At 35.3% G+C, this 26,158-nt stretch overlaps 4 protein-coding genes and 1 pseudogene across 8 annotated transcripts; 3 read left to right on the top strand and 2 right to left on the bottom strand.

The window, feature by feature from the left end:
* Nucleotides 1-786: 786 nt before the first annotated feature.
* On the top strand, nucleotides 787-1,916 carry LOC105125570 (11-beta-hydroxysteroid dehydrogenase-like 6; annotated as a pseudogene).
* On the bottom strand, nucleotides 1,626-7,316 carry RMI1 (recQ-mediated instability protein (DUF1767)). Of its 5 annotated transcripts, none has more exons than XR_842207.1 (9): nucleotides 6,777-7,316; nucleotides 6,509-6,679; nucleotides 5,993-6,138; nucleotides 5,152-5,408; nucleotides 4,482-4,825; nucleotides 3,415-3,525; nucleotides 3,202-3,330; nucleotides 2,330-3,037; nucleotides 1,626-1,851 (listed from the first exon to the last, which is right to left on the bottom strand). XR_842207.1 is itself a non-coding variant. In XM_011025656.1 (8 exons), the coding sequence occupies exons 1-8, from the start codon at nucleotides 7,227-7,229 to the stop codon at nucleotides 2,867-2,869; spliced, it is 1,782 nt and encodes a 593-aa protein (XP_011023958.1). In that variant the 5' UTR covers nucleotides 7,230-7,316; the 3' UTR covers nucleotides 2,155-2,866. The 5 variants fall into 5 exon arrangements, 3 of the variants coding, with proteins under 3 accessions (XP_011023958.1, XP_011023959.1, XP_011023961.1); XR_842208.1 differs by lacking the exon at nucleotides 1,626-1,851 and adding an exon at nucleotides 1,916-2,097; XM_011025656.1 differs by lacking the exon at nucleotides 1,626-1,851 and having other exon boundaries at nucleotides 2,155-3,037.
* A 7,285-nt stretch (nucleotides 7,317-14,601) lies between these two features.
* LOC105125277 (uncharacterized) lies at nucleotides 14,602-17,335 on the top strand. Its single transcript, XM_011025651.1, has 7 exons — nucleotides 14,602-15,112; nucleotides 15,197-15,242; nucleotides 15,397-15,511; nucleotides 15,599-15,666; nucleotides 15,832-16,416; nucleotides 16,522-16,626; nucleotides 16,707-17,335. The coding sequence occupies exons 1-7, from the start codon at nucleotides 15,054-15,056 to the stop codon at nucleotides 17,043-17,045; spliced, it is 1,317 nt and encodes a 438-aa protein (XP_011023953.1). The 5' UTR covers nucleotides 14,602-15,053; the 3' UTR covers nucleotides 17,046-17,335.
* Nucleotides 17,336-17,748: 413 nt separating this feature from the next.
* Nucleotides 17,749-21,526, bottom strand: SWI3A (SWITCH/sucrose nonfermenting 3A). The gene is made up of 7 exons (XM_011025652.1): nucleotides 21,322-21,526; nucleotides 20,654-21,198; nucleotides 19,452-19,934; nucleotides 19,115-19,284; nucleotides 18,960-19,009; nucleotides 18,290-18,453; nucleotides 17,749-18,177 (listed from the first exon to the last, which is right to left on the bottom strand). The coding sequence occupies exons 1-7, from the start codon at nucleotides 21,422-21,424 to the stop codon at nucleotides 17,980-17,982; spliced, it is 1,713 nt and encodes a 570-aa protein (XP_011023954.1). The 5' UTR covers nucleotides 21,425-21,526; the 3' UTR covers nucleotides 17,749-17,979.
* A 1,776-nt stretch (nucleotides 21,527-23,302) lies between these two features.
* Nucleotides 23,303-24,220, top strand: LOC105125569 (chitinase 2-like). The gene has a single exon (XM_011026090.1). The coding sequence runs from the start codon at nucleotides 23,303-23,305 to the stop codon at nucleotides 24,218-24,220; it is 918 nt and encodes a 305-aa protein (XP_011024392.1).
* Nucleotides 24,221-26,158: the final 1,938 nt, after the last annotated feature.

Raw genomic sequence — 26,158 nt, 5'->3', positions numbered from 1 at the left:
AAAAATATCAATTTAATTTTTTTAAACAAAAAATATTTTAAAAAACAAGTTTAATCACAGAAACAAGTCCAACAAGTAATATCAAAGTTATTTCTTAAGAGGGATAGTAATTTGTCTCGTTTTAGTTGTTATTGTTGGTAGTAGAGATAGTAGTTAGAAATATAACAATATTAATATAATTTTATTCTATTCCGGTTAACCGGTATATTTTATATCATTTAAAAAAACAGAATATAATAGAATAAATTTTATCTCGCATAGGTTATTTCTGATTTTTCACTCAAATTTCAGCAGAGGTATTCCAGGTTTTCTACTTTGTTTGTTCTTTGTCGACTAAAAAGAAACTAGCATATGAATAAAGCTTGTGACAGGATCAAATGGTGTGTTGTTTAAAGACTCCATTTCCATGAAACATGCTACCCTCTTGCTTGGACTTGGTAAGGACATTCCAACTCTTTCGAAACATCTTCCGATCCTTCAGTGATGTGTCCCACTAAAACCTGCTATAATAAGGCTGTCAATCTTTGAGGAGAAACTCGAAGGGAGTTCGAAACACGACAACAATATTTTTTTGCTTTATAAGTAAACCTCCCTTCTCTCTTGCGATGATAAGTCCTGCTTCCAATGCTGTAGCTTGTCGTGCAGTCAAAAAGAAAACCAAAAGCTTGAGTTCTGGACCTCTCCCGTATAGTCGGAAATGTTAATCAAATTACAGCTCCTGCATATCAGCACTTTCATGACCACTCCATGATCAAAGCTCCTCCAAATCAACCCTACATCAAGTCCATATAATCTGCTACTACATGGAAGTCTCTAGCATAGCATTTGAGTATGCCAGGAGAGGAGCTTGTTTAGCCCTTGTTGCAAGAAGAAAGGAACGTCTGATACGAGTCGCTGCCATGGCTGAGCTGATTGGATCTCCTGAAGCTATTTTTATCCCTGGAGATGTTACCAAGGTCGAAGATTGTGAGATATTTATAGATGCAATAGCGAAGCACTTCGGTCACTGCAAGTAGAGCGTCCAAGAAGGTCTGAGCTAGCAGTGTCAATCGAATTCCAATTTGCTTTGGGAACTCAAATGCATTAAAATGATAAACTCTTGATGGGTTTTCTTTGCTAACAGTGGATCATCTGGTGGCCAACGCTGGGGTTGCAACAGTGGGCGTGTTTGAAGATGCCCATGATGTCACTACTTTTGCACCAGCTATGGCATTCAAATCCTTAAAACGACCCTCCCATTTTCAGATAAACAAGGAACAGGATCCCATCAAAACTCGTGTCTCCATGCATTTTCTGTGCTAATTTTTCATTTCGTACAGGACATGAACTTCTGGGGCTCAGTGTATTGCACCTACTTTGCAATTCCGCACTTAAAAAGGAGCAATGGAAGGATCGTAGTAATTGCTTCAGAAGCCGCATTTCTACCTATCCCAAGACTAGGCTTCTATAATGTAAGATTTTCCATCTACATCTTTCAAATCTGTCTGTTACTTCAATTAATATCCATTCTGTTTTCACAATATTTATAGGCAAGTAAAGCAGTATATAGCATGTATGAGACACTGAGGGTAGATATCTGAATAACAATTGTTATTCCTGGATTGATCAAGCGGAAATGAGAAGGGTAAATTTCCATACCCATGATACAATTATGTAGTTAATAGTCGTCTTCAATTTTATGCTTCCACTTATAACAGGATTGAATTGCTTGTTAGGCAATGATAAATCCGATGCCAGCGGAGTCTACCACAGAGTGTGCCAAAGCAATTGTAGATGTTGCATGCCGAGGAGAGAAATACCTGGTTGAACCAGCTTGGAACCGTTCCATAATTTATTTCAGGTACTTTTTCCCTGATATAGTAGAGTGGAGCAACTGTTTATTTTTAATCTTGACAAGATCAATCTACAACAGATAGGAGTTGAGAGAAGTACTGAGAAGATCCTCTACCTAGTAACTAAAGAAGGTCGGTCATGCTATAACATTTTAACCTTATACCCTGAAACTGTAACGGAAGCTTCTTTCATCATGTCTGGTTGTATCATAGAAGTTTCCTTAACTAGTCTGTATTGCATAATGCCGGTCTAGAAATTAGGTATCTGTCTCAAGAAATAAGTGATAAATTTATGGGGATATCATGAATGATTTATTTTGAGGCAACAGTTGAAGTTTACAGGAAATCTATGATAATTTTACAGAAATTTATATCCATTTACAAACATGACATATTACAGAGAATGTGAGGAATTATGCTAAGAAAACCCAAAAAGAAATCCAAGAGCCTTAGAAAATGAGAGCAAAAGGAAAGTTAATGGAGTTGTGTGAGTGTACCTCGACTAAAAGTTAATGAAGCAAACAGTGGCTTCTCCTTGTCTCGTTAATAGTCGGATAATCCTCTCCCCTCCCTTATATATGAGTGGCTTTGCATTTTTACAAAGATGAGATTTCATGTACATCTCTTCTGAGCACAATTGGAAAATCTCCAGTTCATAGTTTCACCCATTCATAAACAAGTGACTTAATGTGATGACCATCTTTGTGAAGATCAGCAACAACACACAAGTCTCATGAAAACCACATGACGCCATATCATGCCTGGTAAAGTGTCAGCAACATTCACCTTCTCAGCCATATATACATGTGGCAAATAATCTCAATCAATGATATCAGGCGTGACCACGACTTTCCTGGTCACTGCAAAAAATTTCAGGCTATCTTATAGATGCTTGGTGAGTGAGCGCAAATATGATCTAGGAATCTGCATAACCATGCTGAGAGAAGGTTCCTCCTTTAACCAGAAAAGGCAGCAAAAAAATCCGATCATAATCAATTTTCATTTCCCTTTAAGCATCATCGAATTTGAAGCCATTATGGTGATATATCAATAGGTACCACGGAGGAATGCCGCGGTGTTAGGGAAGAAGAAAAGGACTTCAGTCTTCTTATAAGCAACCATGCATCAGAAGGAGGACAGCCTTGGTTCATCTCAAGAGCAACAGGAAGTTTAGAGGCTCCATTTATCTCTATAAGCATTGTTCCCTGGACCAAAGTATTTCCAGATTGAGTGAAACTAAAATAAACCATGCTTAAAAATTCAACAACACGACATTCAAAGAACATTGAAATCTTCCTATGAAAAGAACTTGAATGATTCTTCAATGAAGCTCAACTTCATAAATAATTAAAGGCTTAACATATAATACCTCAAAATTCACTAAGAACATCTGAAACTGTCTCAGGGTCTCCTTCATTTCACCAACTCTCTTTTTATCTGATGAAGAAAGAGCGGCGGGGGGCTCCACAGGAGAACAACCTATTCCTTTCAGCACTACCTGAAAGTACAAAATAACTGGTAAAACTATAAAAAAAAATTAACCTCGTATCATCAAAAGGTAAAACTCCAACTTGGAACTCACATTGTGATCAATTAGGATCTCAGAAATGAGGCTGCCATCATCAACATAAACCTGAAGCTCATATGTCGTCCTCTGCTTATACTGGAATCCCTTTACACCAGTCAAGAAGCACTGCAAAATTTTATGTTAACATATTAGAAAGCACTGAAACAGTAGAAAGTACGGATACTACATGGGTTTGATATGTACTTTCAATTATATGCTCAAATAACATCAAAAAGAAAACTCATATACTGTTTTCATGGGAATTTATTCAGATATCTAAGACTGCACCACCATAAAAAAGTTTCTTCGGTTAATGGAAATAGAATAATTCACATTTCCGTGCAACATAATAAAGTTGTTGAAACTATCATGGTCACTATTTAAATATAGTCCCACCAAAATGAGATCCAGAGTGTCACACTTTGGTATTCATGTGAAATAGTTCTTAAAACTCGTATCATCATGGTTGCAAACTGCACGTATTTACCATTACAGCAAGAGAAGACCCCCAAAAGTCCGGAATCATTGTCCTTTTTCACGGGCATAGAAAAAATTATACAAGAATTTATACATAATCCAAACCTTAGGTTGGAACTGAGAGCCTACTGGGAGTTGCTCTTTGGATACCTTCTAAACTACAAAGCTACTTATATTTATTTTTATTTTGAAGAGCAAAGCTATTCATTTGTATAATAGTTATTCAATCATTAACAAAGCTCAGCTGGTTGGTTTTCTTGATAAATGTTTCTTAAAAATTAAGTAGCAGCAATAGAAGTTAGTATTATTTTGAAAATAATAATAAGAAACTAAAAAAAAAAACTCATTCTCTCTGTTTGTCTTTTTAAAACAATATTTTGTTTTCCACAATATCTAAGCTATACATACTATTCGTTGCACCCAACCCAGAATGCTGAAGTTAAGACTTCTGCTACTTGCACAAGATTCAGTTGAGCAATAAATAAAGCCGGTCAAAATCCAAATCACAATCTGTTTTAGGAGAGCACATAATGCCAATGTGCAAAGATAAGCACCAGATGAGTAACACACTTGCACACATGCTAAAAAAGAGAGATACTACACACCTTGATCTTTCCTCGAACAGAAGGTTCTTTCTCCTTCATTGCAGCCCATTTAGCTGATAAACTAGCCAAGTATGTGAATGGGATTTCTCGGTCTCTAGATAATATGAGGGGGTGTTCAAATTCATCAATCATATGGACATCCTCTTGCTCCAAAGTACCATTAGAGTGTTGGTTAGACACAGAATTCACCCCACTTACAGAAGGAGCATTGATATGCATCTCCCCAACATCAGAAACAATACTAGATGATAGATTAAACGTAGTAGTTTCTGCACTCATTGGAACAGCACATTCTTCCACAGTCCTTTGACTAGTATCAGTGCCAGATACAACCAAATTGGCACCTAGAAAACATGAAAAAAAAAAAAAACATTCTTATTATTAGACGAACATTATGTAAACTCCAGCATACAATAAAAAGCTATTAACAGGCTTGTAATCCTCCACAATGTGAACCTTTTGGTAATTATATCCTCAAGCATGAAAGTAATAGTTAATTCACGAGTTTATTTATTCCCTATTCTACATTTGAAGACAGTAAAACAAAAACACAAGATTACTTCATGTACGGTGTGATTTACTCTTGACATTCTCCCAAAAGTTTGCTATATCATCATTTACATGTTAAAGTAACTCAAAACCGCAAGAAGAAGAAAGAAAGCAGGCCAACCTCGTCCATCTTCCTGAAGGGGAGTTGCAACTTGTAATGTGGATCTATCAGGATGTTGAACAACTTTGACAGAACTATCGGTGCGTCCCAGGGCATTACCAGAAACATTGGTGTTCTGAAGATCATCCGCTGAGGTATTTGTATGCCCAGGAACATTACCTGAGTTATTGGTGCTACTGGGAATATTGACTCCATTAGGGACCCATGCAGCCTGAGTTGCTCTAGTTGCTAAAGGAGGAACCTCTCCAGTCCTTGATCTGCATAACAACAGTGCAAATCAGTTGCATTTAAAGGAGACAAATAGTTGGATCTCAACTGATCCCTTGAGGATCTGAACTCAATTCACCTAACAGGCCAATTAAAAAGAATTGAAACTAAAATAATCAGCAAGATCAAAAGCCTACACTTGAAAACAACCATTCTAAAACCCAAAAAAAGTATATCGGTGTAACTCAATCATCAATTCTATTAATGATTATCTCTGGAAAACTTTTTACTATAACCTCCAAATTTTCACCTCCAGGAATGCTATGAAATCAAGAATTAGTCCTAGTCCAATTTTCTGCACATGCCTCTGCTTAAAGAGTCTTTCATATGCAAAGCCTTGCAGTGGGTAATCCAATATCTCACCATAAACCACTCTCAAAAGGTACAGCTAATTATGCAAATAGATCATGGTCAGGCAAAGACATGCAGAGAACATCACTATACAATAACATTTAAAAGCAGATTTTCCTTTTTCAGGGACAGAAATAAAAAAACTGAAAAGCAAAGTAATAAGAAAGGCACAGTGCTGTAAATCTTCAGAAAGCTCAATACATCCTAGACACCTAAATCATACCTTCTTCCCCTTGGTGGTTTATTTATCTCATCAGCAAGACATTGACGTGCTGCATCCAACTCTTCAACCACTCCTCCTAGAATTTCTAAAGTTTCAGGAACCAGCATTAAAAGCCCACGCCGTATATGTACATTACAGATGGCAACCTACAATACAAAAGAATTATGTTTCGAACTTTTCTGACGAAACTAGCACTGATGCATAAACATGAGAATAACATTTGCACACCAAAATTAATGTATCAGCTTATTTTCTCCTTAGCTATCCATTCAAACATAAACACCTTATATCCAGGTCAACAACTATAGTCATGCCACACTCAAAAAACTTTAACAGAATCCGTCAGTATTTTTGCCATATTTCTAAACCATCCTCACAATTACCAATGCAGATTACAAAAAACACATCCCAGACCTTCCATATTATCATCACTGTTTATAAAAAAAGACATTGACAAAAAGATACTCCAATTCAATAAACCATAAATCATCAGGAAAAAAATAATAATAATAAAACCTTGAATCCTGGAGGAGCTAAAACTTTAAGATCCTTAATAGGCCTATATTCCATGCCAAAAACACGTTGGACACCATCCGTCATAGACAGCTTAAGGCACCTCTTCACTCCCGCATTCGCATCCTGATACCTTCCTTTAAGTGGGCAACTAATGTTAACAATCTCATCCACCTAAAAAAATTAAAATTCATCGTAAATAAAAAATCACGTATTATATATTTATCTTATTTAATTTAACAGAATTTGTAATCGAATAGAAATAGGCCACCTGCAACACAAACGGTCCGGGGAGATCAGCAAGGTGCATAGAGTCCACATTTGGAGGAAGCACACCAGCACCGCAGAGATTCATATCTGAAATCAAAAATTGACCAAAGCAAAGCTTTGCCTTTGACGCTATGTCAAGCGAGTTGTCAATTTGGCGAAGACAGGAATCAAGCCACTCTCTTTTTAAACTAAGTCCCGTTCTCAGTAGAAAATCCCCAGTAGCACAACCATATATGGGTGGAGCCATCGACGGAGGAGACGGTGGGGTGAGGTTATCGGAGGCGTCGGCGAAATCAGCATCGTCGGAGGAGATTGGAAGTGGCACTGGTTGTTCAGGGAGGTTAGGGTTTGGTAATTGGTGAGGTTCCATTTGATAATCTTGTTGTTGGTTTTGCTGTTCTTCGCCGTCTTCATCGTCGGAGTAAGAGCTGAGTCTGAGGCGTCGTCTTGTCATTTTGATTGAGAGAGAGAGCGAACCAGTGAGGGTTTTTTTCTTGTTTTTTTGGCCGTTTGGGGTTTCCCTCCAGATTTGTGATATAATTTGTTTTATTTTATTTTTATTTTTATTCTTTTTTTGTCAAGGAGGGAAAGTGGAGGAGGGGTGGGATAAAATTGCAATTTTCCAATAAATTTAAGGTCCTTGACAGACAGGAAAATGTACTATGGGCCTCACACAAATCTAATTAACAGGTGGATAATGGGCCTGGCTAGTATCTAACTAATTCATGGACTCAGGTAGCGTCCAGAAACGCGATACAAACCACCATTTGTTAAAAAAATTGTTTAAAATTATTTCTTTATATTTTTTATTAGTTTACTAATATTAAAAATAAATTTTAAAAAAGTAAAAAATATATAATTTTAATATATTTTCAAATAAAAAATATTTTAAAAAATAACTTTCATACCCAAAAAATCACATAACTTGTTTATTAAAGTCTCGGTATGGACGAACCAAACAGAACCTCACAAGGAATGGAAAAAGGTCAAAAGACCATCTAAGCTAGGATGTGATTCAAGCTGAAATGTACAAGAAAACTTCTATAATTAATGTTTAGCTTCTTGTTATTCCATACAAGATTAATACTTGTTTGTCTAGGAACGGGAAATGCGGGTTACATGCTAGATTGAAGGATGCTTGATAGTGAGATAAATATTATTTTTTAAATTTGTTATTTTTTAAGAAATGTATTAAAATAAAAGAAAAATTGAAGCAAGTCACCAAGCACAATATAAAATACTTCAACTTTGTAAAACATGACTTAAAAAAATTAGTTATTTATCAATTTAATATTTAATGATAGAATCAGAAAAAAATTAATTTAAAAAATTCAACATGATAAATTTAACAAAGAACAATAAATAAAAAAAATTAAATTAAACTAGTTTATTTTAAAAATTAGTGAGAAATTCTATAAAAAATAATAAATAAAAATAACATAACCTAGTTTTCAATTGAATAACCGTTAAAAAGATGAAATTGATGTATTATGAAATTATAATGATCACCAAAGAGTTTTAAAATACTACAAAAATCCCCAAACATATCCAAAACGCCTTTAATTTTAAGAAAATTGTTCAAAAATATTCAGGTTATCTCTTAAAACAAGAGAAGGCGTAGGGGTTTTTATAACACCTTCAAACTTCAGGAGTCATTTTAATTTTATGATAATTTAGAAGGTTTTTATATAATTTGTTTCTGGTTCTTATATAATTTAGAATTTTTTATATATATAATTTTATCAAAATACTACTATATATGATTTAGATAATTTTTTGAGGGCAAAATTCCCAACAAAACAATCCATAAAATCAAGGTTATATTTAAAAAAATATCAAAGTATCCAGGACTAAGATTAATTTTTTTTTCAAACTCTGGAGGCGCTTCATGTTATTGATTTCTCTTCTTCCTGTTTTTACTGTTTTTATTATTATTATTATTATTATTCCGGGGGAACGATCACTGCCGTACCTACCATTCTCTATTCAATTTGATTTCAACTAATGGCTGGGAAACAGTCAACGTGGCAAGAATATGCACTAGCAGTTGCATGGTCTAATATGGACAAACCATCATTTTCAATCAAGAGAGGCCTCTGCAATTCTTTTTAGTTTTGTAACTGATCAATAGTTGACTGAAAGGAAGCTTTTATCACCATGTCTCTTTCTAATTTCATCTAACTTATCTGTCAATCTTATATATATATTGGTAGCATGTGAATCCACCTTTTGAGAATATTTAGAGTGTGACTCAACTTTAGTTTGTCCAAAAGTAGAAAATCCCAATTAATTCTCCAGTTCTCACCTCCGTTTTAAAAATGCCGACATACTGGGTAAAAATATCAACCAGTGATCAGGTGGTCGGATCGAGTTTTAAAATGGTGTTTCTAAGCGGAGTGGCATGAAATCTGCGGCAACTTCTCACCTCCAGAAACGCGAATTCTGATATGCTGCAGTGCATGAAGGTGTGTGCTGCTCATCTATGAAGTATGAAACTTCAACAAACGCACCTCCATTTTTGGCTGCAACATTAATGTTTGACACGCTGTGAGAGCTGAATACACCAACTACCAATATAGGAAATCTCGAACCATCCTTTTTGGTCCACGTCACTTGTCTGGCTGGTATTCATGGAGTATGTTTTGATAGTTAGACTTCGGTGGTTTGTGGTGGAAGGTGACGGTTGGGTGTTTGGGTTATACAATGATAATGTTAGGTTTTTAAAGGTTTTTTTTTTATTTTTTTAAATTTATTTTTCATACCAACACATTAAAACAACCTAAAATACTAAAAAAAATTAAAAAACCAAGATTAAAAAAAATTACTTTAGTTGCAGGTTAAATATGATTTTTATTGCATGTCTTGCATGCATTATGACAATCTTTCTCGTAATTGAAATAGGTGGGTGGTGACTAGTTCTTATCTTGTACCATTTTTACGAAACCTGTTTTTCATGCTCGCTAGCTGGACGTGAAATTAAAGAGCTCGATATCATCAAGAAGGCCACAGCGTGACTTTACTTTCGTAGAAATTAAGAATTGATGTACAGTAATTAAGCAAACAATACCATTAAGTTTTGCCTTGGCCCATCGCCAACTTCCCCGACATGCTAGAGTGAGCTGTGATCACCTAACTCCAGTTGGGTTTCGCAGAAAGACAGGAGAAGTTAAGCCGGTGTCGCAGTCAAAAACTAAAATGATCACCAGATTACAACCTTTTTATTTATTTATTTTTTCAGAACAGAGCTCTGAATCTTCTTAAAAAAACTAGGTTCATCTCATTTAAGTTAATTAATCTGTAGCCCGATTACTGTTTGGATTATCCTATATCAGATTTATAACAAAGATTTTTCCTGAAGATTTTCATTTTGCTTCAAAAAATCTCAGTCCAGATATTCTTAGGCATCGGTGCCTTGAAGTTTGTTGCCATATAACTTCACTCGGCAGGAGCAGATAAAGTGATAAGGATTGGCATTTGGCAACCCGATGAAATGAATGCCAAATCTACAACAATGTCAATGCACAGTTGGAACGTAGCTCTGATTTTGCAAATGGTTAATTAGAAGGATTTATTGTTCAAACGACTTCAATCGCGGAGGCTATGTGTTTGATTATTAGCCTCGGGCTATATTATGTCATGCTTGGAGTTTAATGGTGGATTTTCGGCGCCGGTCTACACAGCAGAAAGCAGGACATTACAATAACAATTACACACAAAAGAAAAGGGCAAAGGTGTTTTCTATTTGGTCATCGAATCTTTTTTCTCTTCGAATTGATCATTTAATTGCCAAATGCGTTCTCCATTGTTCCTGATTTGTTAAAAACTAGCCGTAGAGAATTAAAGTAAAACACGTGAGGTGAATGGATGGTAATTTCAGAATTGTAGTGAAATGTTACATTGATACACAACTTTATATTTTTTATTTTTCAATCCTTGATTTGAAAGGAAAAAAAAATGCAAGGTTGTTGTATTATGGTGTTAGAGAGAGAAAACATTAATTGGCATTGATTTTAATCACAAAAAAAATTAATTTTAGTGTCAACAAGTTCTATTTAATTAAAAAAGTTTCACTTGGATATTTTTATCCTTTTCCTTATCTCTGATGGTAAATTTAACCATATAAAGGTGTTTTTTAAATTTTGAATTAATTTTGGAATTTTGAACCATTTTTGGGGTTATTTAATGTTATAGAAGGGTATATCAAGATGTCTAGAATGCTTTCTAAATATTTTAAGTAAAATAACAGGTTGAAAATTAAATTTTTGAACAAAAAACTATGACATAGTCTGTAATGTTTTGAATAAATAAGTAGGAAAATACAATAAAGCCCTTGGTGGCTTAAAGTGTAGGTATAAATGAATGATCTGAAATAGAAAGTAAAAAAAATAAAAATAAAATAAATGATCTGAAATTAGAGAGAATCGGCAGGAGAAAGAAGGGAGAAAGAAGAAGAAGAGAAAAGAGAGAAATTAGAAGAAAAATAGAAAGGAGTTGAAGGAAATAAGTTTAAAGGTAAGATTATATATAAATATGTGTTGATTAAGTTTTAATTTTGGTTTTGATAAATGTTAGGGTTTTGAAAATTTGTGTTTTGGGTTTGATTGATGAATTAATTGAATTTTATGGGTTGATTGTTATGGGTAATGGATTATTTGGTGGATTTTGAGAGATTGAATTGAAAGATGATGATTTTGAGTTATGATTTTGTTTGAATGGTGAAATTATGTTAGAAATAAGGAAAGAACAGTGGGTTTCTGTTGAAATTCTGGGTTGGAGGTTGAAGATGACGAAAATTCATTTTGGTCCTTCAATTTGTGGAAATTACAGTTTAGTCCCCAAACTTTGGAAAATTTACAGATTGGTCCCTGGGGCATATTCCGAGATTCTGAACAGAATAAAAGATAAATTATGGGCAGAATTCCTGTATAGTTATGAAATTTTAACACTTTCAATTTGGTCCTTCAATTTGACAAAAATTACCATTTAACCCTAAAAATTTGATAAAATTCCAGAATGGTCCCTGGAGTATAATGAGATGATCTGGACAGAAATGAGGATTGGTTATGGTCAGAATTTCAGTATATTCATGGATTTATGATAAGTTTAGTTTGGTCCTCCAAATGGATTAAGTTACAATTTGACCCTTAAAAATATAATAAATTATAGATTAGTCCCTAGCTGTAATATTAGATTTTGCAGATGGGTTAGTTAGTGAAGTATTACCAATTTTATTATTTATTTTATTATGGATTGGATTTTGAGAAAACTATTAATTTTTGGGTTTTTGGAATATAACTAATTAGTTCAAAAATATATAGGGTTATGGAATATATCCTTAAATAAGTGTATTAAATAGGTTATATATTCTTTTGAGTCATTCTTGAATATGTCTTCTTTGTATTCAGATAATCCTGATATTCTACCGGCAGGACGTCAGTAGGATTTTCTTCGGTGTTTGCTTTTGATTTCTGTTTGCTTTCGAGTCAGGTGAGTGGATAATTTTCCATATGCATGAGAAATATTATAAATATTTGATTTGTTAATATGAATTGAATCATGCTTCTTGGTAATATATTTGGTGACTAATATCCTTGTTATGATAAGCATGATCATTTGTTGAATCCGAATTCTTGATATGAACCAGTATGTATTTTGGATTGACTTCTGAATTGATAGCTCCTTATTTGATTGATGTCATGAGTTGAGCCTTGAGATATGAATATGTCTGTTTGATTATGATTATGACCCTATGGTATGTCAGTCAGAATACCCATGCTAACAGGGTAATGTTAGTCTTTGTGCACATCGTATCTGAACCCTAGTTGGTCGGGGGAGTCACCAACCTGTGTGGACTGATCATCCCACAGTACGGAGCCTCATGCTCATTGCATTTTGATTTTCTGACGATTTTACCATATGATATTCTTGTTATGGCCTATTTGAGAAACCTTTTTATAAGAACCTAAATTCATACTTGTATATATATTTCTCATTATTGTATTATTTCGTGTGTGTATATTGAACATTATCTACTCACTGAGTTGTTAAACTCACACTCTCACTATTTATCATTTTCAAGCTTATAGCTTGATAGCAGGTCACTTTTGTTGGACCTTCAGAACCTGCTCTTTTGGTTGTAATCCGTGCATTTTTCTTTATGTCTAATTAGTGCTCCAAAACTATGAAATTATATTAACTCTTGTATTACGACAATTCAATTATATTATGAAGTTGATTTTGTTATTAATGCTGCGTTGAACTCTGATTGAGTTAGGATAAATTTGTATGTAAGTTTAGGTTCGCATAGGTACGGAACCTTGGAGGGGAACCTTGCCTATGTGCCAGTCATGGATCCGGGATTCGGGTCGTGACATAGTCTTTTGACAACTCTTTGGTTATCGAAACACGAGATGTTTTTTTTATTTTTTTATTAAATATATTTATTTTTAATTTTATTTTTCAATATTGAATGGATTGAGAATTGAATATTATAATTTTTTTTTATAGAGTTAGTACTATTTAATGACCTGAATCGCAAATTTAATTGATTGAGTCAAGTTTATTCGAGTCTATTTAATATATTATTAGCTTAATATTTTTATAAAAAAATATCTTTCAACACGTGTCAAACCTTGAACTCATGAATACCTTTTTTTTTCTGTTAAAAAAAATTTATCCAACTCGCGTGTTTTTTTTATGTGTTTGTTTTATTGTTATCCAATTTAGTAAAATATCAATACTAAAAAACAAAGTTATTAAACATGAATGGTTTATTATATATTTGATAGGCATTTAACTTTTAATTTTTCAATTTAGTTATTAGTTATCACCTATATTTTTTTTATTTGCTTTTATTATTGCAAATTATTGTTGATTTATTTAATTAAATCTATGTATAAAGATTTTTATTTGGAATTATATATATATTTTTTGGTTTCAGAAAACATGTAAACGCATGAACATTCCTTTTCTTTTCTGCATTGAAAAAAACTTTTAGGCCGTCCACGTCAAAGCGCATGTTGTTCGAAACCCTTCTTCCATGATCATACACCCCACAGTTGAGGAATCTAAGTCCATTTCTTGATCACTAGAAAAGTCTTTAGAGATAGTCGAGGGACAAATGGGAAACCCACAAAGTCAAAAGGCTGTAGCACAGCAAGAAGATCAAGCCTTGATCGACAGGTGGTGCCGGTCACCTCAATCTTGGATTCCACGGCCGATGCTGCCAAATTTCAAATCTCATTCAAACAATGTTTCTGGGGTATGCCCTCGTCTGTTCTGTTAGAATCCATTGGAGAAAGGCTGGCTTGCTTCTTCCATCTACACCACTTTTTGAACTTTCATAGCCCTCCAAATACGCTCATATTCACTCCACAAACGAAAAACCCAACAACAATTTTCAATATTCCACACATTTCCCACTTTCAACCTAACAATAAAACACGCTAGAAATCTCCACAAAATCACACTGAAAGAATCTCTTATTTCTCTTCTAATCCTAGCAAAAACTCTCAATTATGCTTCTCACGTTACTAAAACCAATAAATTAATTAAATTCCTTATTTATGCTTCTCAGGTTAAAAAAAAAATTATTTATTTGAATAGGTATATTAAAAAAATAATATAAATTATACCTTGAAATTTTATATAATAATTTAAAATTTAAAATTGAATTGATTATTTTATATGATATAGTATTAATATTAATATTGTAAGGTTTTATTAGAACTTCAATGAAATATAATAAATATAATTCAATGTTTTTTTTTGTTAACTAAGAGTCAGCAACTCAGCATGAGAATGTAAATTTTTATAGACATAAATTTTAAGATGTGTAAATAAAGAGAAAACTAAAGGATAGTTTTTGTAATTATCCCTTATTTTAATGGAGAATAAATCAACTTTAAGTTGTTAAATCTGTCACGAGGCAACATTTCAAGAATGCTAAGCTACCTTTGTCCTAAAGACCAATAATGGTACGGCTATAGAATCCGAGAACAAGACGCTCTTTGGAATCTAAGAAATTTCTTCTCTCCTTTTTTTTTTTTTTTCATTTTCCATTTTTGATGGATGTGCAATCTTTAATTATTTTATAGGTAACCAACCTTGACTGTTTTTACAAGTAACCAACTAGTTTGCTTGTCGTTGGTATTCTTTGAGGTTTCTATCTATAAATGGCTACAACACTCCACTCTGTTTCTCACTTTGGATTTAGGCCACTGTGAGAGTTTTGGTGGGTTGATCTTTAATTTCTACTGAAGATCAAAGAAACCCAGAAATGGATGACCATGATGATGATGCATATGCTAAGCTTTTAAGGAGAGTGAACTCTCCAAGGTATTTCACCTCTCTCCCAATTCCCACTTGTTCATTTGTGTGAGAAAGTATAGTCCTTACCTGATACCTACTTTGTGATTGCAGAGTTGTGGTTGACAATGATGCTTGTGAGCATGCAACAGTCATTCAGGTAAATCACCTTGGAACTTTCATGTTGTAAGGATGTAGAATTTTCTGATGGTGAGATTTATCCATCTAGAATTTTGTTTTTGTTTTTGTTTTTGTTTTTCGTTATCCATTTGTTTCTTATTCATACTTTTTAATTTTTTTTTTTGCTTGTTTAGGTGGATACTGTCAAAAGGCAAGGTGCTCTACTTGAAGTTGTTCAGGTTCTCACAGACCTAAACCTTGTAATGACAAAAGCATACATGTCTTCTGATGGAGTGTGGTTCATGAACGGTATAATTAATTGAAAACCTTCTTAAAGAAATGAAGAAATTTACTCCTCTTTGCTCCCTTAATTTGACTGTTTATTTCAATTTTCAGTGTTTTATGTGACTGATGACCATGGAAACAAAATCAGAGATGAAGGCATCTTCAATTGCATAGAGAAGGTATTCAATTTTTTGCTTATTCTCTATTCACCATGCAATCAACTTGGTTTTGAAAATTACCAAATTATTTCGGTTTTCTTTGGCTCGGTTTTTCACTATTAAATTCTCAATTTGGCCGGTTTTGTATGAGAATAATCTTTACAGCTATTTTGCTTCATTTTGCAGGCTCTTGAGACTGATGCTTGCATGGTTAAGTCAACGGGGAAGATGCTGCCCTCTAAAGAGCACACATTAATTGAACTGACCGGCACTGACCGGCCTGGTTTGTTGTCAGAAGTATGTGCCGTGCTGACCGACCTGAGGTGCAAAGTTGTCAATGCGGAGATTTGGGCACACAATGCTAGAGCAGCAGCAGTCATTCACATTGCAGACCAGTCAACTGGAACTGCGATCGAAGACCCAAGGAAGCTTTCCTTGATAAAAGAACTTCTTTATAATGTCCTAAAAGGTCATGGCGATTTGACGACACCAATAGTTTCCATTTCTTCCCCTGGAGAAATACATACAGGGAGAAGGTTGCACCAGATGATGTTTGCTGCTAGGGATTTTGAAAGGCCTGGCAGTGAGAACGACAACAGCGCAAGGCCCTACGTGACTGTGTTCGACTGTCCTGATAGAGACTACACTGTTGTTACAGCAACATCCATCGACCGGCCAAAGTTAGTGTTTGATACCGTGTGCACTCTAACAGACATGCAGTATCTGGTGTTCCATGGCACAGTCATCACAGATAGCAAGAAAGCTTATCAGGTATCTGCTCTCTGCTCTCTGCCTATTAGTGGACTTCTTTAGTGCCTAAGCATGAGGCTTTTGTGTAAAACTGAATCTTGACAACAGTTAATTATATGATTGCAGGAATACTATATCAGACATGTGGATGGATTCCCTACAAGCTCAGAAGCTGAGCGACAACGTGTCATAGAATGTATTCAGGCAGCCATTGAAAGGCGAGCATCAGAGGTATTGCTCTACCTCCTGTTGTGAGTTCTATTTTCCCGGTCCATGTAGCACATTTTCACAGGTTGTTTGATATCTTGCAGGGTCTACCACTAGAGCTATTCACAGATGACCATTTTGGACTTCTCTCTTATATTACAAGGATACTTCGTGAAAACGGTTTGTGGCCCAAAAGTGCAGAAATCTCGACAAGGAATGGGAAAGCAAAACATAGTTATATTGTCACAGATGTGTCTGGCAACCCTGTTGACCCCAAAACTATCTTTCTGATTCACCAGCAAATGGGACAAACCGTGTTACAGGTGAAAGGGAATTTCAGCATGCCACCGAAATTTCCCCGGGAGACACCAAGAAGTTTCCTCTTTGGGGGCCTTTTCAGATGCCCAAGTTTCCAGAACTTTGCAACTAAATCCCACTCGTGATATGCTTATCGTTTGTAAACGTTGCAAAAACGACAGAACAAACTGTTCAACTCCTGTTCAGTGGGACCACAAGTGACTTGAAGCAATAGAATACAGCAAAATATACTTGAAAGCGTATTGTTATTTTTCATGGTTTGTGTACAGATAGTGTACAGATTGAAATTGCTTTGTAATTGTTAGAGGAAATGACTGTACAGATGGAAGATCTTTTCTGAAAAGACGCAGGTATGTTTTTGCCATGATTTGTTTTCTCACAGCACTTGCTCAATCGACATCTTGCTAGCTTCAACTCGTTTGAACAAGAATCGTGCCTTCATATTCCATGAAATGTTTCCCTAAGCTGCACCCTTGGTAGGGTTCCGTTGCCCTGTTAAAGTGCATCTATTAATATCCCATTCACCGATTCCTTCTTTTAAGCTCCAACTGGATTTTCTCCTCCTCCTTTTCAGGATTAAGGAACGCCCTCCCACATGGCCACCAACCTCGAAACAATTGGCGCTAGTAATGGGAACTAGATTTTCCAAATAAAACTCGATCACCATACAGGTTAAGAAATCCCCTAAGCTGCCATAATCTATGCAGTCAAATCTCATGGGACATCATCACGCTTCCTCATCCAACCTATCTCAAGTATTCTTGCAATATCAGTAGGACAATTATGACGCTGGCAACAGATAGTGCACAACGAGATGACTTGGTAGGATGCAAATAAAATGTGTTCAAAACTAAACTGAACTATTAGCATTCCAAAAGGCTACAAGCAATCAGAGACACGCAAGTTTATGTTCAGCTGCCCCAATTGCAAATTCAATTACAGTTAGCTAAAAGAAGTGATAGCTAAACACATAGGAAATCTAGGTGTAAACTGGAACAGGTGAAGCTTAAATCATGTGCATTCTGCCACCTTTTTATGCTAAATTGATCTACGACTCCTTCAAACTACATTTGACATGTGAAATTTTATGGGAGCATGATCCCTTGATTTAGATATGCCTGCACGAATGGCCCTTTGCAAGACATCAATCCGCTCCTCGGTCAAGGACTCTGTTAGTTCATCGAATTCAGCGTATTCCTTCTCCATTATCAGCTCCAGATCATCAAAGTGCTTGATTTTGTGGTGCAGTTTCTTCAACTAATGTTGCATTCATTTAATAAAAGAATATTAAGAGCTACATCCTCTAAACTGGAAATTTCTTCAGTATAAAATGTATAGAATGGATACAGAGATAGGCAACCTGACCTACCTGTGTCTCAACTATGGTTGCCATTAAATTCTCAACTTCTCGGTCTTCCTGATCTGCCAGTAATTTAGCATGAGCAGCAGCCGCCCCAAGAGTTGTTGCAACAGCAGCTCTAAGACGCAAAGATAGAGGTATGTCATTCTGCCATGCAGATGCCTCCTCAGTTCCTGTCCAAGATAGACATGTGAAGAGACCGGAGGATTGGTAAATATATATTCACTATATAAACAATAGGAGAAAGCTGGCCAACATAGAGAAGTTAGTGATTTGGTTGATGTGGATTATTAGCAAGTTGCATATAGAGTCTAGTGCAAGCTAAACTATTAGCAGTCTAGAATGCCATACTTTGTGATATGGTTGATGTGGATTACTAGCAAGTTACACGGAGGGTCTATTGCAAGCTAAACTATTAGCAGACTAGAATGCCATACTATCAGGCATGTAGCAAAGTGGATATGCCCCCACCTCTCCCCACAAAAACACATGCAAACATTCACAAGAAAAATGGCAAATGTACCTAAACAAGCATGTTGAGCAAATGAAAATGAAATCAACAAGTGAACAAAACATAAAGAAGCATATGATAACAATAAGAACAGGCAGATACCCCTCCAACAAAGTTCTTGGGATATCATCCAGTCGATTTTTTGCACAGTTGCATTGTATCAATTACCTGACTGAGTGGGTGTTTGCTTCACCTCTGAGGCATCAACCTCGTCAACTCTAAAAAAGAAAAATGAACAGAAAACTTTAACATGTATCAATAAGGCAGGGGCAAAACAATAATCACAGGAACAGCAGAGGATAAAAATCACATCAATAAACAACCTCTTCGACTTGGAATGGAAGGAGGGAGAAGAAAACCCATTAGAAGGAAAATCCTCTTCGCCATCAAATATCTCTCTTGGACATGCAGTTTCATCACAAAGTGCTGCAACAGCAGCCTCAGCTGCAGCAGCTGTGATATCTGGGCCAACCATGGTTGAGATGAGAGCTACCTAATGAAAAAAATCACCAATTGCATGGTCAAACATAAGCTAAGATGAAAAACACTACAATTGAAACATATCCTAATTAACAAAATCAGATAAACTATTGAAGGGTGTCAACAAGAAAGTCTGGTAAGAAGTTAAAAGCAGTAGGATTTTGTAGTGGTGAATTCTACCTGTTTCATCAGAGAGCCGCCAGCATCTGAAACAGAAGTGATGCGTCTTCTTTTCAAAAGGGGACCATCATCCATGACATCTCCCTTCTCCTCATTTGCATTCATCTGCTCATGCAATTGATCTTCATGTTTGGTATCATCTTGATGCTCAGATGGAGCTGCAGGAACTTGTATTGAGTTGTTTGTGCTCCCAATCTGTCCACTAGAATTGCCCTTTCCATATGTAGAACTCAATAAAAGATCCCCAAATGGCAGCTCAATGAGCTTAGAAATACAATCAAGTTTAGTCTTGGTTTTAACATTTTGAGCAACCAGGTCCCAGTCATTCCCATGCCTCGAAACAGATTCTAAAAGACGCAAAGTCTCCTCCTCAGTCCACACAGCTGCATTGCTAGCACTATCCTTAAGCTTGAAATCATCCTTAGACTTGTTCTCGCCATAACTTCCATCATTAAAGCATTTTTGACAGATTAAGTAATCACCCTGCAAATTCAATCGTTAGAACAAGAAAATAAAATCTGCACTCCCACAGAAGGAAATAGAGAGAGATCATTCCCAAATATAAAAATAGCAAAAATGGATAGGGTTGCCCAGAAGCACTGGTTGGTAAATGCCTAATTGAAGTGAATGATTCCAGATATTTAAGAAGAGAATTATCTGCAGTCTCACCGCATCTAACAAATCCACAATGCCACAAAGTTCATATCACCTAACTTAATGACAGGGACAAGAGAACAGGCTGTGTTAAGTCCAAACATGCACCACTCTGTCAGGGTAAATAAAGCTGCTTTCTAGGTGACCAAGATTATCTACTAGCATACCTAAACACAGTTGTTTAGCCACTCTTCTCTTTAACTAGCTTAGACACAGAACACCATACAATTCAGAAAGGTAAAATCTACTGAGTCAATGGTCTGAAGTCCTAATCTAGCATATATTCTCAAAATTACAGTCACATTACAATATGAAAAACAGTCAACGCACCAAACCAACCACTATATCTTAACAAATTGAACAACACAAATGAACCTACAATAGAATGATGAACCGAAATATTCCATGGCAAAAAAGTGCACAAAGAAAATTTTCGCATACAATGTGATAATGAATTCACAACTAAGACCCCAAAAGATAAACAACCCGAACGCAATAAACCAACATAAAATCAAATGCCACTGCAATCAAACCAGAATTTCAATTACCTTACTATACTCGTATTGGCCGGAATCACAACTTCCACCACAATTTCCACAAACAACCTCTTTCTTCTTCCCAACTAACTCGCCAAAAACATCCGAATAGGACGCCAAAGGCGGCAACTTCAACCCACTCCCACTCCCACCACCACCACTACCCTCTGCGCTACTTTGCACCGACCCCACCGAAATTGGTTTCAACTTATCAGGCATCTCCACAATCCGAACTCCGTTCGGAGCCCCGTCTTCAACCCGAACATCAACATTACCCGAACCCAAACCAATTTCCTCATTCTTTTCACAACTAAAATTAATCAATCCCCAATTATTCAAAAACAGAAAAACTTTATTCAACAAACTAACGTCACCAACCAGTGACTTTCGAATCTCCGTGAATGTTAACCTTCTGGAAGGATCTTCACGGTACTTGTTGATTATAAAGTCTCTGTATTCTTTGTAGATTTTTGGAGTTCTCGTTATTGAGCTCCCATCGAAGAATTCTCTTAAAGCGACTCTCTCTGTCTCGTGAATATCGTGCCATGAAAACCAACCTGAGAAAAATACCAAGAAAAGAAAAGAAGATTTTGTAGATTTTCTGGGAAAGTTTTTTTTTTTTTTTTACGGGAAACAAAAGGAGAGATATGGTTTTGTAACACAGAGAAGAGACGACTTACTTGAATAGCTGGGGATGGTGTAGAGGTCGAGCTCTGGCTCGTTTGGTCGGATCGGGTTTAGATTCGGGTCGGAGTGTGCTGTTGGCTCCATAATTTTGGACATGAGTGGTTTCGTGTTTGGTTTTTATAAATTTGTGAGATTTTTAATTTCGGGAGATTGGGATTGGGTGTTTCGGTGACAGGAGGTGGTGGCTGGTTGCGTAACTGACCAGTAAGGGTGTGAAAAGTGGAGGATCATTGAGGAGTTCTTTTGGAAAAACCTCAGTTGTGCAATGGATCTCGATCTAGGATCCAAACTTCCTAAAACTTTTCAATTGAGACCTTTTATATAAATTCATCTAATAAATAAATCAATAAACAAGACGGAAATTTCTTATAAATTCTATGACGGTGAAGTTGTGACTTCTGGTTATTTATAGCATATTTTTTAAATAATTTATTGAATTATTATCACTTTTTAGCAGGTTTGATGTCATTTTCCATCTCTTTTATACATTATATTCAGTAATTATAGATTTGTGTATGAAATTTCTCACAAACACGTGTCCTGGAGAGAAATGCCGAGTCCTGTCGGGTTGGGCCCTTTCTGTCAAGTCGGGTTGGGCCCTGTTGAGAAAGGCCTGTAGACTTGGGCCGTGACGAGATTGAATAATTAATCTTGAAATAATTCAATCATAGGCAAATAGTTTCTGAACACATTTTGAGATCGAAATCATGTCCCTGTGTTTACTACGTTTAAGTTTCCATATACTTCAATGACTAGCGTGTATTTAATAAAAACTAGAGGAAAAGAGTGGAGTGTTTTTTGGAGTTGCGTGTTTTATTAGAATTTGAATATTTTTTTATTTTTTTAAAAAAATTATTTTAATGTGTTAATATAAAAAAATAATTCTAAAAAAATATTATTTTAATATATTTATAAATAAAAAATATTTTAAAAAATAATTACCGCCTCTTCTAAACATTTCTAAATGTATTCATGGAGCTCCGAAGTTGAAGCATTTTTCTACTTGCATGACGTGGCCTTGTACTAATCATGAGATTTTAATGTGTCTTATAACGGATGATATAAAACATTAATACAAGAGCAATGTAAATGTATAATGAAATTTTATATTTCAAGAATAACATTAAACTGAAAAATAAACCACCTTTAACTTATCTATTTTTTAAAATAGATTAATTTTACATTAAAATTATTAAAAATTTATATAATCATTAATTTTAGAAACTATAAAATTAATTAAGCTCTATACAAACTGATCTAAACACTTAAATTAATTAAAAAAATTAATTTCATAAATAACTATATTTAGTACATCCTAGATATTGAAAGAAGATGCCGAAGTAATAGGTATATTTTATGATATCATAAAATTTATTAATTAAATATCATAAAAAAAATTATGTGTGTCTTTAATATAATAAATTATAAAAAATATAACCAAATAAATTATAAAATGAGCTGTGAATGCTAAAATAAAAAATTAATATAATTTGTAAAAATAAAATATAGATAAACATGTAAATATTTTGTAATCATAGACAACAAATTAATAACTATGCTATTTAATAGTAATATAGGTATAATAAAACGTGGAGTGGAGAAAAGAACGAAGATAAGGAATCATTTTCAAAGTCAATCATAATCATGAGAAAATAAGAATAAATGTCCAAAAAAGTTTGAAGGATTTAGATTATAGAAGAAAAAAAATTAGATCCAAACAAGCACGGTCGTCGCAATATTCCTTCCCAATGAAACAAATTAACTTGTTCCCCGTCATTTACAAGATGGTAGAAAAATATGCTGTCATTTACATGATGAATCAAGACGAAATTATCTGCCATCTGAAAACTTCAGTACTATCCAGCTTTGTTGAATCCATTGCCAGCTTGACACTGTGTGTGTGTGTGTGTGTGTGTATAGACAACGTCGAGCACATGCACCCAGAAAAACAGACCTCTTGATCAGTAAACAAGAATGGAGTTTTTAATGTTGCTCATCACCCTTGTTGTTCTCCAAGCTATTTCCCCCTCTCATGCATCAATCCAAGCAGCCCCTGCAAACTCAAACCTCTTCCGTGAATACATTGGAGCCGAGTCCAATAATGTCAGATTCACCGATGTTCCTATCAGATCAGATGTTGAATTCCATTTCATCCTTTCTTTTGCCATAGACCATGACACCTCGAATTCTCCTTCTTCCACCAATGGAAAATTCAACATCTTTTGGGACTCCGATAATCTAAGCCCTTCTCAGGTTTCTTCTATCAAGAACCGCCATTCCAATGTCAAAGTTGCCTTGAGTCTTGGAGGGGATAGCGTAGAGAATGGCTATGCTTACTTTAATCCTTCCTCGGTTAATTCCTGGGTATCTAATGCTGTTTCTTCACTCACACGGGTCATTAAGCAGTATAATTTGGATGGGATTGACATTGATTACGAGCACTTTCAAGCTGATCATGATACATTTACGGAGTGCATAGGACAACTCATTACAACCCTTAAGAGGAATGGGGTCATCTCATTTGCCTCTATAGCTCCTTTCGCTAATGGCCAAGTTCAAAGCCATTACCTGGCCTTATGGAGGAAATATGGGCATCAAATAGACTATGTCAACTTCCAATTTTATGCATATGATCAGGATATCTCAGTATCCCAGTTTCTGGATTACTTCGAAACCCAGACTTCTAACTACAATGGTGGTAAAGTCTTGGTGAGCTTTATCAGTGATGGAAGCGGCGGGCTATCTCCATCAGATGGCTTCTTTACAGCCTGCAGTAAGCTTAAGAGTCAGAAGCAACTCCATGGGATTTTCGTTTGGTCAGCAGATGACTCCAAGGCCGAGGGTTTCCGCTACGAAAAGCAGTCGCAAGCCCTACTAGCAATTCATCACTAGTGTTGTTAATCAGCTTAATTTCCGTAAGTGATGAATTAAACTCCATGGTCATTTACCATTCCATGATTTTCTTCGATGTTTGTAATACTAATTACATTTCAGGTTCGTTTCTTTTATTAATGTTGATGTTGCTTGTTTGCTTGGTTGAATGTTAGACTGCTTGTTCTGTATTATTTCAGTAGACGTCTGCCTTTTCTGGCTCAAATCTGTTAGTAAAATGGAGCTCAACAATGACCATATGCTAGTGGGCACAACAAATCTCTCACTTAATACAAGATAGAGGCTTAATTTAAAATATAAATAATAACATAAATTATGCTATCATTTATGCCCCGTTCCTTTATATACTCATTAAATAGCTGAGAATGAGAGAAAGCTTGAGTGAGATTGAGTTGAGTTGAGAAGAGTGTTTTCTCCCCTTCTTTATTTGCATTGTTTTTTTTATCGCTTAATACAAACCAGTAGCTCCGTAAAGTAGGCAAGTTGTCGAACCACGTAAATTTATATGTGCTTAATTTCTGGAATTTCCTAATAACTAGTATCAGAGTATGTTCTTGAAAAATAAAGGTGTTTGATCCAAACTCGGAAATCAAAGTTCTCAAAATGTGTTTTTAAACATACCATTGTGTAGGAGACAACCGGATAAATCCACTGGTCAAACTCCAGCAAGGAATCGACATGCTACATGCCCACACGTGCTAACATATGCTGATATTAGGACTGTCCATGCATACACATGCACCACATGCTTCTTCTTCACCCAACTATCTGTAATTGAATTGGCTTGACCCGCCATGTCATCAACGAATCAGCAACCACAACATCCATTCCGTACAGTCATTTGCCACATCACCTGACCAATCAACAATCCACATCAACACATGCCACGTTAGCAATAATTACACACGACTATGCCACATCATAAAAGGTGGGTTCGGTTTGTTGATGTGTTTGACACATCATCAAAGTTATGTCATCATCTTACGTGTTGATCCGGTACATCGGAGATACTATTTCACCTGACATGCGACTTCATCTGCACCGTCTATTGATCCAAAAGTTTGATTGATCAGATCTAAGCTATCCAAAGTCTGATTTAGGTGATTTCAGAGTCATTTGCAACATTTCTGACCATTTCAAACACAATCGTGGATTCAAATTCAACAAATTCAAACTCTAAGATTAGCAAAAATGGCAGATGAAATAAAGGCTGTTGGAATTGAAAATTTTGATTGGACAGAATTTCAAATTGAAAACTATATAAATAGGAAGAAACTTCATCTTTCTTTATTATGGAGCAAACTAGAGAACATGCAAGATGAAGAATGGCTAATTCTTTATGGACAAGTTTTAGGCGTTATCTGACTATCCTTATCAAGAAAAGTTGCTCACAACGTTATAAAAAAAAATCCATTACAAGATTAATGGAAGTCTTGTCTAGGATGTATGAGAAACCATCAGCAAATAATAAAGCGCACTTGATGAAAAAGTTGTTCAACTTAAAGATGACAGAAGACACCTCTGTTACACAACACCTCAATAACGTTAATATCATCATAAATCAATTGTCATCTGTTGAGATTAAGTTTGATGATGAGATTTATGCATTTATTTTGCTAGCTTAAGTAGTTGGGAAGGTATGAGAACAACCGTAAGTAACTCAACCAGAAAATCCAAACTAAAATATGATGACATCCCAGATTTGATTTTGGCTGAAGAAGTATGAAGAAAAGATTCAAGTGAAAGTTCAAGTTCAGGGCCAACTCTCAACATTAACACTCGAGGGAAGAGACAAGATATAGGTTTATCCAGAGGCAAATCAAAATCAAGATACAAAAGTAAAAGCAAGTTTAGACCCAAAAAACAGGTTTAATGTTGGAATTGTGGCAAACCTGGTCATTACATAAGGAGTTACATAAAACCAAAAAAACCTTAGGC

This window comes from Populus euphratica, unplaced genomic scaffold (genome assembly GCF_000495115.2).
Source record: "Populus euphratica unplaced genomic scaffold, PopEup_1.0 scaffold22.1, whole genome shotgun sequence".
NCBI classification, from domain to species: domain Eukaryota; kingdom Viridiplantae; phylum Streptophyta; class Magnoliopsida; order Malpighiales; family Salicaceae; genus Populus; species Populus euphratica.
The sequence above is the reverse complement of the archived record's forward strand: the minus strand, read 5'-3'. Positions and strand labels throughout refer to the sequence as shown.

What these genes read in the sequence shown, in the direction of transcription:
- RMI1 (XM_011025656.1), bottom strand. Translation starts at nt 7,229, where the DNA reads ATGACAAGACGACGCCTCAGACTCAGCTCTTACTCCGACGATGAAGAC. An exon ending in CTGTTCGAGGAAAGATCAAG is followed by an intron (nt 3,526 to 4,481) that starts GTGTGTAGTATC and finishes AAAATTTTGCAG; the next exon opens with TGCTTCTTGACTGGTGTAAA. An exon ending in AGATCCTAATTGATCACAAT is followed by an intron (nt 3,331 to 3,414) that starts GTGAGTTCCAAG and finishes TTGTACTTTCAG; the next exon opens with GTAGTGCTGAAAGGAATAGG.
- SWI3A (XM_011025652.1), bottom strand. Translation starts at nt 21,424, where the DNA reads ATGTCCAAAATTATGGAGCCAACAGCACACTCCGACCCGAATCTAAAC. An exon ending in TTCCATTCCAAGTCGAAGAG is followed by an intron (nt 19,010 to 19,114) that starts GTTGTTTATTGA and finishes TTTCTTTTTTAG; the next exon opens with AGTTGACGAGGTTGATGCCT. An exon ending in CAACCATAGTTGAGACACAG is followed by an intron (nt 18,178 to 18,289) that starts GTAGGTCAGGTT and finishes ATGCAACATTAG; the next exon opens with TTGAAGAAACTGCACCACAA.
- LOC105125277 (XM_011025651.1), top strand. Translation starts at nt 15,054, where the DNA reads ATGGATGACCATGATGATGATGCATATGCTAAGCTTTTAAGGAGAGTG. An exon ending in TGGAGTGTGGTTCATGAACG is followed by an intron (nt 15,512 to 15,598) that starts GTATAATTAATT and finishes TTCAATTTTCAG; the next exon opens with TGTTTTATGTGACTGATGAC. An exon ending in TCTTCAATTGCATAGAGAAG is followed by an intron (nt 15,667 to 15,831) that starts GTATTCAATTTT and finishes TTCATTTTGCAG; the next exon opens with GCTCTTGAGACTGATGCTTG.
- LOC105125569 (XM_011026090.1), top strand. Translation starts at nt 23,303, where the DNA reads ATGGAGTTTTTAATGTTGCTCATCACCCTTGTTGTTCTCCAAGCTATT.